Source organism: Theropithecus gelada, chromosome 15 (assembly GCF_003255815.1).
Source record: "Theropithecus gelada isolate Dixy chromosome 15, Tgel_1.0, whole genome shotgun sequence".
Classification (NCBI taxonomy): domain Eukaryota; kingdom Metazoa; phylum Chordata; class Mammalia; order Primates; family Cercopithecidae; genus Theropithecus; species Theropithecus gelada.
This window is the reverse complement of record NC_037683.1, coordinates 95,049,117-95,061,909: the sequence shown is the minus strand read 5'-3', so window position 1 is coordinate 95,061,909 and position 12,793 is coordinate 95,049,117. Positions and strand designations below refer to the sequence as shown.

At 40.4% G+C, this 12,793-nt stretch overlaps 1 protein-coding gene across 17 annotated transcripts in view; it reads left to right on the top strand.

The window, feature by feature from the left end:
- TLE1 (transducin like enhancer of split 1) overlaps positions 1-12,793 on the top strand; it is a 106,851-nt gene that overhangs the window by 54,293 nt on the left and 39,765 nt on the right. For 6 of the 17 annotated variants that reach the window (XM_025359208.1, XM_025359200.1, XM_025359210.1 and 3 more), the window contains 2 exons: positions 1,871-2,072; positions 8,672-8,690. The exons of 1 other annotated variant lie outside the window; for it this stretch is intronic. In XM_025359208.1, the coding sequence (XP_025214993.1) occupies positions 1,871-2,072; positions 8,672-8,690 (221 nt within the window). Of the gene's footprint in view, positions 1-1,867; positions 2,089-2,804; positions 2,822-8,671; positions 8,691-12,793 lie in introns of all 17 variants that reach the window. 10 more of the 17 variants (XM_025359199.1, XM_025359195.1, XM_025359194.1 and 7 more) reach the window with 3 other exon arrangements.

Genomic DNA, 12,793 nt, shown 5'->3' with positions numbered 1-12,793 from the left:
AAAGAAATTGTTATTATGATCTCAAATGGTGAATGAGTAGTTTATACTTTCCAAGAATGCTATGAATGCTGCCTGTTCTGACCTCACCCCCTTTCCCATTTTGCTTCTAATTAGAACTGTGCTCTCTGAACAGAATGAAAGTTTATAAAGATGGTTGGCTGGCTCTTAGATGTTTTTATTTATTTATTTTAAAATAGAGATGGAATCTCCCCATGTCGCCCAGGCCAGTCTCAAACTCTTGGGCTACAGTAATCTTCCTGCCTTGGCCTCCAAAGTGTTGGGATTATAGGATTATAGTGAGCCACCGTGCCTGACCCTAAACATTTTTAGAAAGATTGGAGTGCTGGAAAATTCATTGTAAAATTTCCACAGACACTGATTTCTGGCTTTAAGATGGTGTTTTCTCTAACTTTTGAGGTTGGGAAGTGTGTTTGGGATTCCGTTAAAAGTCAGTGGGCTGGGTAGAAATGACTGAAGATCTGGCATGAAGATTTAATATATTCAGTGCACGCAAGGGGATAATAAATAAAATGAGTAATTGAGTCCCAGGGAAGTGAGCACAAATCAGAATCTGGAGAATTTTCTAACATTACACCTTAGAAATTGAGCCTTAATCGTTTTTACTGCCTCATCAAAAATAAGTTTTATGTTGGACAGCTGAAATGTGGTCAGATTCATGGTGCAGGGGCCATTTCTTGGATACTTTTCCATTTCATACAATGTGCTTTTAAATATAATGTGTAAGAGCAATGCTACTGTGTAATGAGAACTGACTTAGAACTTCTGGAATGGGTTAAACGATGGGGGTAAAGTGCAATCATGGAAAAGGCATTTGGGAACAGGGGCTTGGCTCCCTGGCTGGAGTCCTACACGTAAGTGCTTTCCTCATCCATGGTCCTACCCATTCTAGGTCTCAGTATTTTCATGAGTCACGTACAAAGAGTGGGTTTGAGGCGTGGAGCTTGGTAGGAAGGAAAGCATATACAAAGTTTCGTCTCTAATGTTTCTTCCAGTGGCCACAAGCCTGGCTCCCTGAGATCCTCTCTCCTGTCTGTGGCCTTATGGTAAACAGCAGCTGTAAGAGTTGCTTCTGTACTGACTGTAGTCCCCTCCCACCTAGGGAGAGAGTTTCAGCAATTTACTGAATGCCTTTGAGCCTTTGTTCCTTCTGGGAAATGGGAATTGCAATACTTCCTCACAGGACTGAGAGGGCTTGATGGAATAAGGGGGCACAAGTGCCTGGGTGCTGCATGAGACACCCATCTTTCCAAATTCTGTTCGTTAGTGATAGTGTTTTGGTTTTGTCTCATCATACTACTGTGGTAAGTCAATGCAAGGACGTAGGGTGGAATGGAGTTACCTGGTGACAGGTTGAGAGTATGGCTACTATATTGTAGGATGCATCCCCACCCCCATTTTAAACTCTCCAAAAACAGCATGAGTCTGAAAATCTGTGGCATTTTAGATTCAGGGACGTGCTGGATCTCCTCCCTGGAGGCGCATAGAGACAGAAGAACTAGCTCCTGTTTACTTACTGATGTAGCCAGCCTTGCTTAATAATAAACAGCTCCTGTCTTGGGGTGAGTGATACCAGAAAGTGACAGTGTAGATGTGAGGATTATATTTTGGGAAGGTGGGAGAGGTCATTGAGCAGGTGAAAGCTTTTGATGAACTGAAAGCACTAATCGCATTTTTTCCCCTTTCCTCCCTCTCTTTCTTGGCTCCCTTTGTGTGTTTGTTGAACCTCCTGTTCTGTTTCCTCCTTCCCCTCCTGTCATGTCTGTTTTTCCCTGGATGCCGCCTCCATCGCCATCACTGTCACCACTACCTCCTCCTCCTCCTTTTTCTCTCTCACCACCACCAACAGCAGCAGCAGTTGCAAGCTCAGCATCTTTCTCATGGCCACGGACCCCCAGTTCCCCTTACGCCTCACCCTTCGGGACTTCAGCCTCCTGGAATCCCGCCCCTCGGGGGCAGTGCCGGCCTTCTTGCGCTGTCTAGTGCTCTGAGTGGGCAGTCTCACTTGGCAATAAAAGATGACAAGAAGCACCACGATGCAGAGCACCACAGAGGTGAGAGGCCGGGCAAGCCAGATTAGGACTTTGTCCTCATACTCTTACAGTGCTGCAAAGTTGTGTGCATCGCTAAAGAGAGCCCCAACCTATACAGAGAGCAAACAATGAGATAAGAGGAACTGTCGCAAAGCTTTCCACTGAAACACAGGTCACCCTGGAAGTTTGCAGGGTTTGCTGTGGGCATCTGTAGATGTCTCGATCTCGTTAGATTGCAGGCATCTTGACATCTTGGCAACTGCCTAGTTAATGCCAGTGGCCTGTACCATATTATGGAAAACTGTTAACTGCTTAATTGGGTAATTTTCAAAGAAAGTAATGTTGTTAAATGGGGCGAAATAAGAAGTTAAATTTGAAAGTGAATGTGTTCAAATGAAAGGTTTGATAATTGCATCTGTTACTACTTAGTTTCATAGGCTTTAATTCTAGTATGCATTAAATATTGGGCAAAATTGCACTTGACTAATTTTTTGAAGAAAAGTAATTTATTCTGTCAAGAAATAAAAAAATAGGCTTTGTGTATGGTTAAACTGTAAATCTTATGTTTACAAAATACTGTAATTTTCAGGAAATCACTGTATTAGGAATGTGCAATGACTTATATAAATAAAAGCCATTTTTAAAACTGTTTGGGGCTTGTGTTCTAATTATTCCCCCCTTTTTTTTATTTCTGTTCTTGCCTCTGTGTCTGAACGGGCATGTCTGTGCGTTTCTTGGTAACCTCGGGAGCAGACAGAGAGCCGGGCACAGTAAGTACTCAAACGCCTGCTGCACACACACACAGACACACACACATATGCACATACTGTCCCCTTCTGACAACACTTCTCTACACGGGCACAGACAGACAGGCACATTCTCCCTGTCTCTTTCAGTGACCTGGCTTTTTTCTTCTACTTTTTCTTCCTTTAAAATTTCTTTTTCTTACATGACTGTTTGCTCTGCTCTTGTCTTTTTATAAAACTTGCATCAGACAAGAGGGGCATAATTTGGAGGCAACATTGTTTGCTGTGATTACTTACTTGGAAATATACTTTGATCTATGTATGCCTCCGCCTCACTGTAAAAGTGTTAATGGTTGCATTCTAAGTCTGGGGTTGGCTGTAGTTTAAAAGAATATTCATTTTTATATCTTAAATCAGTTTTAGAGGCAAGAGATCACAATCCCTTTGTGAAGTTGGTTAGTAATATACTATTTCTACCTAAACCAGTCATTATCCTCTGCGAATGCATTTTAGTTGCTAGGTTTCCATATCTTGTTTTCTTTGCATAATTGCCCTTGGAATGTGAACTTGATCTTATATCTATTTTAGACATAAGAACTGAGCGTACCAGTAAGCTCTTAAAAAGAAGGAAATTCAGCGGACAGGGCTGTGTGCATAGAGAGTTCATGTTTTCACCAGTCTAAGTCACACTCATTTTTCATGTGCATGTGTGATCCGTACGTGCATCTGCCAGTTAGCTCTGGGGAGACCGGTACTTAAAGTGCGCCTCAAATGTTGTGTAGCAAATAGAGAGAATCCGGCCCCTTTTCAGCTGGGATATCCTGCAGGTTTTGCCTCCTTTCCTTCTTTGTGAACACAGCAGTATTTTGACCGTGTTTAATATGGTAAAAAAAAAAAAAAAAAAAAAAATGGGATACTGAACATTTAAATAATTCTGATAACTTTTTTGGTCTAAGTTTTGGGGGAAGGATAAAAGTTCAGGGTTGTTTTTTTTTTTTTTCTTTTTAAACCCTGTTCTGTGTAGAATAGTAGCTACTTTAAAAATTGTCTTTGAGACAGATCTTGGTATATTTCATGTATCTGGATGTGTTTGGAGGAGTGGGGAATGGTTGAAGGAAAGGGTAGCTAGTTTTAAAGTTCTTGTCCTACAAGTTTCTCCGGAAAATGTTGGGAGGGGATGGGGGGGACAAAAAGTTATAGCTAGGAAATAAAATATTCTACACACAAAGTACAGATAAGTAAACTGGCTCTGGTTTATGGAGGAAGCCTTATTGTTTTGCCATTCCAGGGTTCCTACAGATAGCCTTTTTTTTTTTTTTGAGATGGAATATCGCTCTGTCACCCAGGCTGGAGTGCAGTAGCACTCTCTCAGCTCACTGCAACCTCCGCCTCCTGGGTTCAAGCGATTTTTCCGCCTCAGCTGGGATTACAGGCATGTGCCACCACACCCAGCTAATTTTGTCTTTTTAGTAGAGACGGAGTTTCCCCATGTTGGTAAGGCTGATCTGGAACTCCCGACCTCAGGTGATCCACCCGCCTCAGCCTCCCAAAGTGCTGGGATTGCAGGCTTGAATCACCATGCCCAGCGAGATAGTCATCTTTTATGTCTGTTCAGTAGAGTATCAGATTAAAAAACCTAACCCTGGATGAAATCACAGAAGAAATTTGCGGAGAGCCCATGCCCTTTAGGCTGTTATGTGTTTTAAATCTAGTGAACTTATTCTGGCTTTGGGACTTCAGTTTAACATGTTTTCCTCGGTCCTCCTGTTTCACCTTAAATGGCTGTGTTCATTGAGTGCATACCATATACGTAAGGCACTATGGGACACGTATCTGTAATTCGGGGTATGTAGGCACGCAGCAAAGCCCTTGCCCAGAGAACTGAGGAGGAGTGAGTGACACAGTTAACCAAAAGACGCAAGACTGGAGAAAGTTTCAGCAAAAGTTCTGTAACTCACTGGTATCGGAATTGTGGAAGTGATGCCACATGGTATGTGCCTCTCTGAAATGCCAGGGCTGTGAATAGGCAGAGGTTTGTATGCTTGAGCTAGTAGAGATGTATGTTATACCTCTGTGTCTTTCTGAATTTCCGAATGTGTCTGATAACCTCTTGTTGGTATTTTTGACTGAAAAAATATATGCGAGTGCTTAATTCATGGGTTCATTGGAGTGGCTGGAGGGAGGGTTTTTGGTTGTCCCCTTCAAGAAGTATGAAGCAGTTCTTGAGTTTCCGGCAATTGTGGGTTATTTTTAAGTCTGTAAGTTAGGGTTAGCAGTCAACCAACTTTCTAGTTCAAGTGTGGGTTTACGTGTTTTGGGCATGTGTCCTTTTTTATATCAAATTTTTGACAAGTTCTAATCATTTCAATGAATATTTTCAGAACAAGTATATATGCTGTGTTTCCTGCCTAATGACTACAGAAAACTGTTGGGCAATGATGATTAAAATGGGAAAACTACACTAATTGTAACCTCAACATTTAATTCAGTCCATAGAGAGGCATTAAATTGTTCACTGTCCACATGAGTGGGATTTTGCTACAGTTATGTAAAATTAAATAGCTCTTCAAACTTTGTATAAAAGTGAGTATGAAAAGCAGTGGATAATGAGATGATGCGTACTATTAGTGCCTAAAATGTTATAGTACTTATCTATTTAATAAAGTGGTTTGAATCAGAAAGTCTAATTTTACTTGGCAGATCAAGTCAGCCAATTGCTGTTTGCTGCTGTTTTTTAATCCAGTGAAAGGTTAAGGGCAGTTGCTACAGGCCAGTGATTTTCAAAGCCTTATGGCCTCATGATCTTGATACCCTTGAAATAAAATTATTGAGGACCCTGAATAACTTTTTGTTTATCTGGGTTATATTTTGATATTTACTGGGTTAATATTTTGATTTTCAATATTTACTGGGTAAGAAATAATAAAAAAAATTAAATCACCTAAACAGATGAAGAGCTACTTAATTTAAATTGTATTAATACAAATAACATTATTAGTGAAAAATAACTTTTCCAAAACAAAAAAAAAATTATAGTGGGAAGAGTGGCATTGTTAGGTATGTCTACAACTGTCTTGAATGTCCTGTCATTTATTTAGTTTTAAAGAGGACAGCTGGATTCTTCTGTATTTGCTCTTTTGCGGTATTTAGTTGAAGTTTAGGAAGAAAATCTGCCCTCATAGATTTTCGAGGGTCTCTGGGACCCTTAAGGGATCCTTGGACCAAAGTCTAAGAACCTTGGCCATAAATAAGACTAACTCCTTACTGTTTTTTTTTTTCTTCTTGTTTTTCTTTCTATATTGAACATATTATTTATACCAAGTGCAGAAATCAGAGACTGACGGGATCCACAGGGAATGTGGGTGTGTATGAATTTTTATCTGTGAGCCTAAAACTGGTTGGTAGGTAGTTTGTTTATTTTTAGAGGCAGAAATTAATTTGCTAGTTAAAGATTTTATGGTAGGAAAACAAATGAGACTTAAATAAGCAATCTGTTTTAATGTGAAGCCTAGAAAACAGAAGTGCAATCAGTGCACTGCATGACAACACTTGCGTCAACAGTGGATTGCATATATGATGGTGGTCCTGTAAGAGCATAACACCGTACCTTTTCAATGTTTAGGTGTGTTTAGATACACAAATACTTACATTGTGTTGTAGCTGCCTGTAATATTCAGGACAGTAACATGTACAGGTTTGTAGTCTAGGAGCAGTAGCTTAGGTGTGTAGTAGGCTGTACCACCCAGGTTTGTGTAAGCACACTATTTGGTATTTGCACAATGATGAAATTGCCTGACATCCCTTTCTCACAAAGTATCCCTGTTCAGTGACACATGGCTGTTCTAAGAGTGAAAGTTTTTATGGAAACTACCTTAAAGTTTCTTATTTCTGAAAGGGATGAATGATAAAGCTAGCAACTTTATAGAGTTTTTGCGTTGGTTTAAAGGTTTTTTTTGGCTGTTTTAAAATTTTGATATCTGTTTTTTCTTACATAAGTGCAGTTCTTGAGCAGAGAAATATGAAATGACCTAAAAATGGCCATTGTTTCTTAGTAGCATTCAGTAGTAATAAAAACATAACTTTAGATATTTTAATTAATTTAAAGATAAATTACATTAAATTTTGGCTGAAGGGAATGCTATTTTTATCTGCTTGAAAGAGAGAATTGACAAGTTGTATGGTTTAAAAAAATGTATAATAGGTCATGCTTTTAAATACTTTGAGTCATTTAACAAATATTTGTTGAGCCCTGACTATGTGGCCAAGTACTGTTTGAGGTACTGCGTATACTTGCTCTCATTTTGCAGCGATCCCTTTTATGTCACAGTTAAACATTTGTTGAATGTAAGGCACTGAAATACTTAGCCAGTGTGATCACTGTTTGGAAAAGGGAGGAGACTCTGGGGAAGACTCCAGAGCAGACAGTTTGTAGACGTACGCAGTGGCGTTCATGGATGGACTGTATAAGTATATGCAGATTGTGGTGGGTCTGTGTTCATTTGCAGAATTCTGGGGAGAGATTATAACTCGTCAAATTCTCAAAAAGGGGTTCCTGACTCAGAACAGTCTAAGCACCACTCATCTGTCTTTCAGGTCATATGGCACAGCACCATAAAAAAACCTCCTTTATCAAGGAGGCTGGATGCATCCGGTCACATAGTTACTTAGTTAACAGAGATTGAGAGTTAGTAATCTGAGGGACCATGTTGTCACTCTGTAATTGACTTCTAAAATCACCAGGAGTTTGTATTTAGAGCTTACCTAGAGATAATTACGACAAACATCACCTTGTTTTACATAAGGTGGTTTCTTTCTTTTCTTTCTTGTTACTCTTCTCTAGCTGTTCTTGACTAGTTAATTGTCAGAGGCAGGACCAAATCCTAGTTAGGACCACCCATACGTCACTTTTTCTCAAAATGACAACATTATGGAAGGCAAGGAGGAGTTAAGATGTGGGACTTTGGAAAAGAATACTGTTGGTCTTTTTCTGGGGAAAAAAAATCACCTTCACTCCCAGAGGCCCATGGGAACCGTGGTGGCACCAGCTGGTAGAATGAACGTGAGTTTTGTACAAAGGCAGACCTGAGTGGAATTCTGGCTACACAGGCAAGGCTTTTTCATTCTTTTGTGCCTTCCTAGTCCCATCTATAAGAGGTGATCGTAGGGGTTGCCTCATAGGGAGGGGGTTAGGAGGCCTCAGGTGGGAGGATAGCAGACAGCATGGAAGGTGCTTAGGGAATGCCCTCCTCCCACTGCCGTTGGCAGAGTAGCAAGACAACAGTAAATGCATCATTCATGACTCTCAATGCAGTTACTTCTGGGTTTCTCTCCTATTTATTTTTTTAATTAAAACAATTTTTCTTTTAATTTTTGTACACTCAGAGTCTCAGTATGTTGCCTAGGCTGGTCTCAAACTCTTGGCTTCAAGTGATCCTCCCACCTTGGCCTCCCGAAGTGCTGAGATGACAGGCGTGAGCCTCTGCACCCAGCCTTGGTTTTCTCTCCCTTTTAAAAGTACATATTACACAGGCAGTTATGGAAATAAGGATCCGCGTGCCAATGTGGCAGTTACTGTTGGTTCTCAGCACGTCAGCACCGTGAAACTGATCTCAGCTGCTTATTAACTTGATCAGTTTCCTGATAATCAAATTTCTCAAAAGTAGACACAGCCGTGGAGGTGCTGTTTTTGCCTAAATACTTATGAATTCATCTTGACCTGACATTTTAAGAGATTGCCTGGAAATAAAGGCTAAAACTGAGATGAGTCACGTAAAATTTCAATTTTTGGGCACAATGGAAAACGCTTACGTTTTCTTAAGCAGTCCCCTGGGCAGGTTTCCCTTCTGGCCAAGTTTAAAACTCTGCTTAAAAAAGATAGATCCTCTTTGAGAATGTTGGCAACACTGCTGTGAGTAGGGTGAACCCTTGAAAGCCCTGGTGGTTTCTAGATTGTCAGGAGCCTGTACCAGGTAGAGGCGTCTGTTGACTGTGGATGCAATAAGTCAGGTAGATATCGGGGCCTTGGTGGACTGGATTAATGTTCAGGTTTTATCTCACTGTGATTACAGTGAAAATAGAGCATCTTTAAAAAAAAAAACAAAAAAACAAAAAGCGAGAGAACAATTTTTCCCTCCAAAACCTCTTTTTTGAGTTTGTGCTCTGTAATTAGAAAACTTGCGATTGTTTTTGTCCCTATAATCATTTTTATCATTTCCTCACTGGAACATAGGTGGACAACAAATTCTGTGTCCTTATCTTTGAGATAAGGAGGTATAAATGTAAGTGCTGTCAGATACAAGATGACTTAGTCAAGTCCTGACCTAATGGCTTTGTAGTTTCAGGGCCATTTCTTGCATTAGCAATTATCTCAACAGGGGCTAGAGAGCAAAGAGGCACAGAAACAGGTAAGCAGCTCTTAGAAACCATGCTTTCAAAAATGCTTTGACATAGAGGTTTTGGTTTTGCTGTGATTAGGTCCTGAGATGGAGAATGGCGGTGTCATGAGGTTATTTAAAAATTAATTTTAAATAATTGTATTTATTGTCTGCTCCAGAGTTTGTTTGTTTTGCTTTGCCTGGAGGAGGGTAGAAGGGCCAGCTACAAATGAGAGGGTGGTGATGAAGGCATCGTGGTTTTAGCACCCTGTCCATCCTCAACATTAACTGGCCCTGTATGTCACCTGCACGGCTACCTTTCTGTGAGTCCTCCTGACTCAATGAGTTGCAAAATCAAGGTGCAGGAATGCACTGGTTCTTCCCCAGAGTTTGCATTTAAACTGTGTGCAACATCAATGTGTGCCCTTCAGACGGGCTGCACAGGCAGGGTTGTGAGATGTGATGTGATTGCCAGTGGACAGATTTTCAACTTTGTCATGTTGTTAACAAGTGGGGATCTCATTAGTTTTATGGGTTAAAAATGCAGTAGTTGAAGTTTTGGGCAGAGTACGTGAATGACCAATTGGACCGTAGCAAAAAGTACGGCGCAGGGTGATGGCTTAATTGATACCAGGTGTAGATGGAGAAGGCACACAGATGTGATGGGGTGCGTCGTTACCTAATTGTTTTAATGTTCACCGAGAAGTTAATTGTCAGTGTGGAGTGTGCTAGTAAATTAGGTTCCTACTGCCTTAGTGTAACTGAGGATAAATGAGGTGTCACGAGTTTCCAATCTGTACCTCTGACACAAACACTTTTCCTGCGGGGAGGAGAAAGTTCCCAAGGGGAATCAGCATGGCAGCTAAAGAAATCCATTTGAATAATGTGCTTTATTTTTGCATTAGGGAAACCTGTCTTGCTTTTGCTGTGTGCATGAATGGGTTTTCCTTTCAGTTTTGCTGCTGGTGGTTTCAGGGTTTGAACTTGTTGGCAGAGAAGTTGCTTGGAGGTCTTAGGATGCATGAAGGCCTCTGTAACTAGTGTTTGGTAGCATTGACAGGGCAGCATTTTATTAAAGTTGCTTTTTCCCCTCCCCCCCCATAGTTTCTGGGGTTACTTTTCAGAACAGGTTAGTAGATGTGAACAACCATTAGTGTTAAATTGCTGAAGAAAAGTGAGATTATTGGAACAAGACTATAAAGACTGGTGTTTATCCTTATTGAAGTGGCTGGGTCTTTGCTACCTTTGTCTTGAATGGGTGTTTGGAGCATGAAATAGACACATCACTTGTGCTGAATGGTCAGGATAAAGGAATACAGAGTCCCAGTCTTAACATGTTCTTTTGATGCCACTGGGTGCTCTCTGAGGTTCAGTCAACCCATCTGCTTACATTGTAAGTTCTTATATGAAGGTATCGTTTCATAATTGTGTTGGAATGTTTATTTTTGCTTTATTTTAAGAGAATATGTTGGCCTCTTGCATCCAGGAAATTCAAACACTTTGCCAATTATCTAGTTACCCTGAGGCCATGGAGCTACCGCAGGGAAAGATCCTGGTGTGTGTTTAATAAAACATGGTTCCCACAGTTAGGAAATTGTGCTCAGAATTTGTCTCAGAATGCACACAAGCTGTAATATCGGAAGATCTGCCATTCCTCATTTCTTCTGACCAGCTCTTTTGCTGTCATAGCCGTTCTATTCTGTCATCCTATTAGTGCAAGTTAGATGTAACCCTTAGGAAGCATATATTAATAAGTAGTAATTTGCTTATTGCCAGTGAAGATGCCCTCTGAGATTTGGCATTCTCACAGAATTCCAGATTTTCGTGAGAGAGAGAGAGTCCCTTCTCATGGAGTATATGGTTTCTCTGTTCTTGCACCTCATCTAATCATCTCATGTACTTTCTATATAAAAGTTATGCCAGTTCTGCCCATTTTTGAACCCTCTTTATGTATCTGATACTGAGCATTCTAGGAGGATCTTTTCTTTTAGACTTCTCAGATATGCTTCTCCCTTTATGTTTTACTTGACCCTGTACCCGTAAGTGTGTGCCACACGTAGGTGCAGAAAATTATTTGGTTTTAGAATTTTAGTTTGTTTTGAACAGTATGTTTTCAACTGATTTGCCCAGGTTTGTAATGTCCTCCGTGGGCTGTATAACTCCTATTTTGAGTTTCTGTAGAAGACATAAATAAGGTGATTTTGTTTATTTCTTAAAAAATTTTTTTAAATAAAGGAAAACTTACATACAGTCTAGAAACCTCAGTCCTTGGGACACTTGTAATAGAAGTCTGCCCAACATTTACAGTCTTTAAAAATCCTGGCAGATATTTAAATTTTACCAGCTGCAAGGTGAAATAAAGCATTGGGTTTCTTGGCTGGAATTAGAGTATATCAGTCAGTATGGTAACACTGGTTCTCATGTTGATCAAAAAGCTGATTCTCAATTAAATATTTATTTGGCAAATAAATATTTGAAAAATGAATTCTACTTGATGAATCCTGTTTGGTAGATTAAAATCTTTCAAAATATAGACTTAGGAAGAGGTGTCTACAGTGGCAAATAGGTCTGTAGGATGATTACCCGCGGTGATTGGCATCCCATGAAGCCTGTGTGTACCCGGGCTGCTTTGTCACTCTCTGCTGAGGCCTTTTTCAGCGTTAATTTTGGGTTTTGAGTAGCACGGCAGGAATTTGGGACTATTCCTAGTTCATTTTAAAGTAGACTTTAAAATGTTCATTTAAAAATTACACATTTCTATTTTTGGTGTGGAAGCCATCTAACCTGATCAAAGCAAGGCATTCTGTTGGTTAGGAGGTGGGTCAGAGAAACCATGCGTCAGGTATTATGTCACATTAGAATGTTAAGTGCAGTAGTTTAAAGAGCCAGGCTGAATTTCAAATAAGTTTTTGGGTACAAGTGTTCCATGTATATAAACTTGAGTTTAAAAATCACTCTTCTGAAAGAGGAGGCACTTTGACTGTAATAGGAATCAGAAGGTAGTGGACAGAGCCGCTTGGCCCCAGGCAAATTACCTCTGTCTTGGGACATCCTAGTCCTCCAGATTAAAGGAGCAGGAGGAGGAGGAGGAGGAGGAGGAGGAACAAAATGTCTCGACAGTTGCTTTAGCCTCTTCTCAGGTTTGTTTCTAATTATTTTCTGTGTTTAGAATGCATGACTATTTTTTTTTTTTATTTTTCATCTTATTATTTTTTTGGGGTAGAGTCTCACTCTGTCACCCAGGCTGGAGTGCAGTGGCACAATCTCTGCTCATTGCAACCTCCACCTACTGGGTTCAAGCGATTCTTATGCCGCAGCCTCCTAAGTAGCTGGGATTACAGGTGTGTGCTACCACACCCGGCTAATTTTTTTTTTTTTTTTTAAGTACATATGGGGTTTCACCATGTTGGCCAGGCTGGTCTCGAACTCCTGTCCTCAGGCAATCTGTCCGCCTTGGCCTCCCAAAGTGCTGGGATTACAGGCATGAGCCACCGCCCCGGCCTCATAACCATTTTTAAATAGCTTAATGCAAAGCAACCTCTGTTTCATTCTTTTGCAAATGGTATCCTCATAAATGTTGCCTCGATTTGTTAGATGAGGACCCAGACAACATAGCATTCGA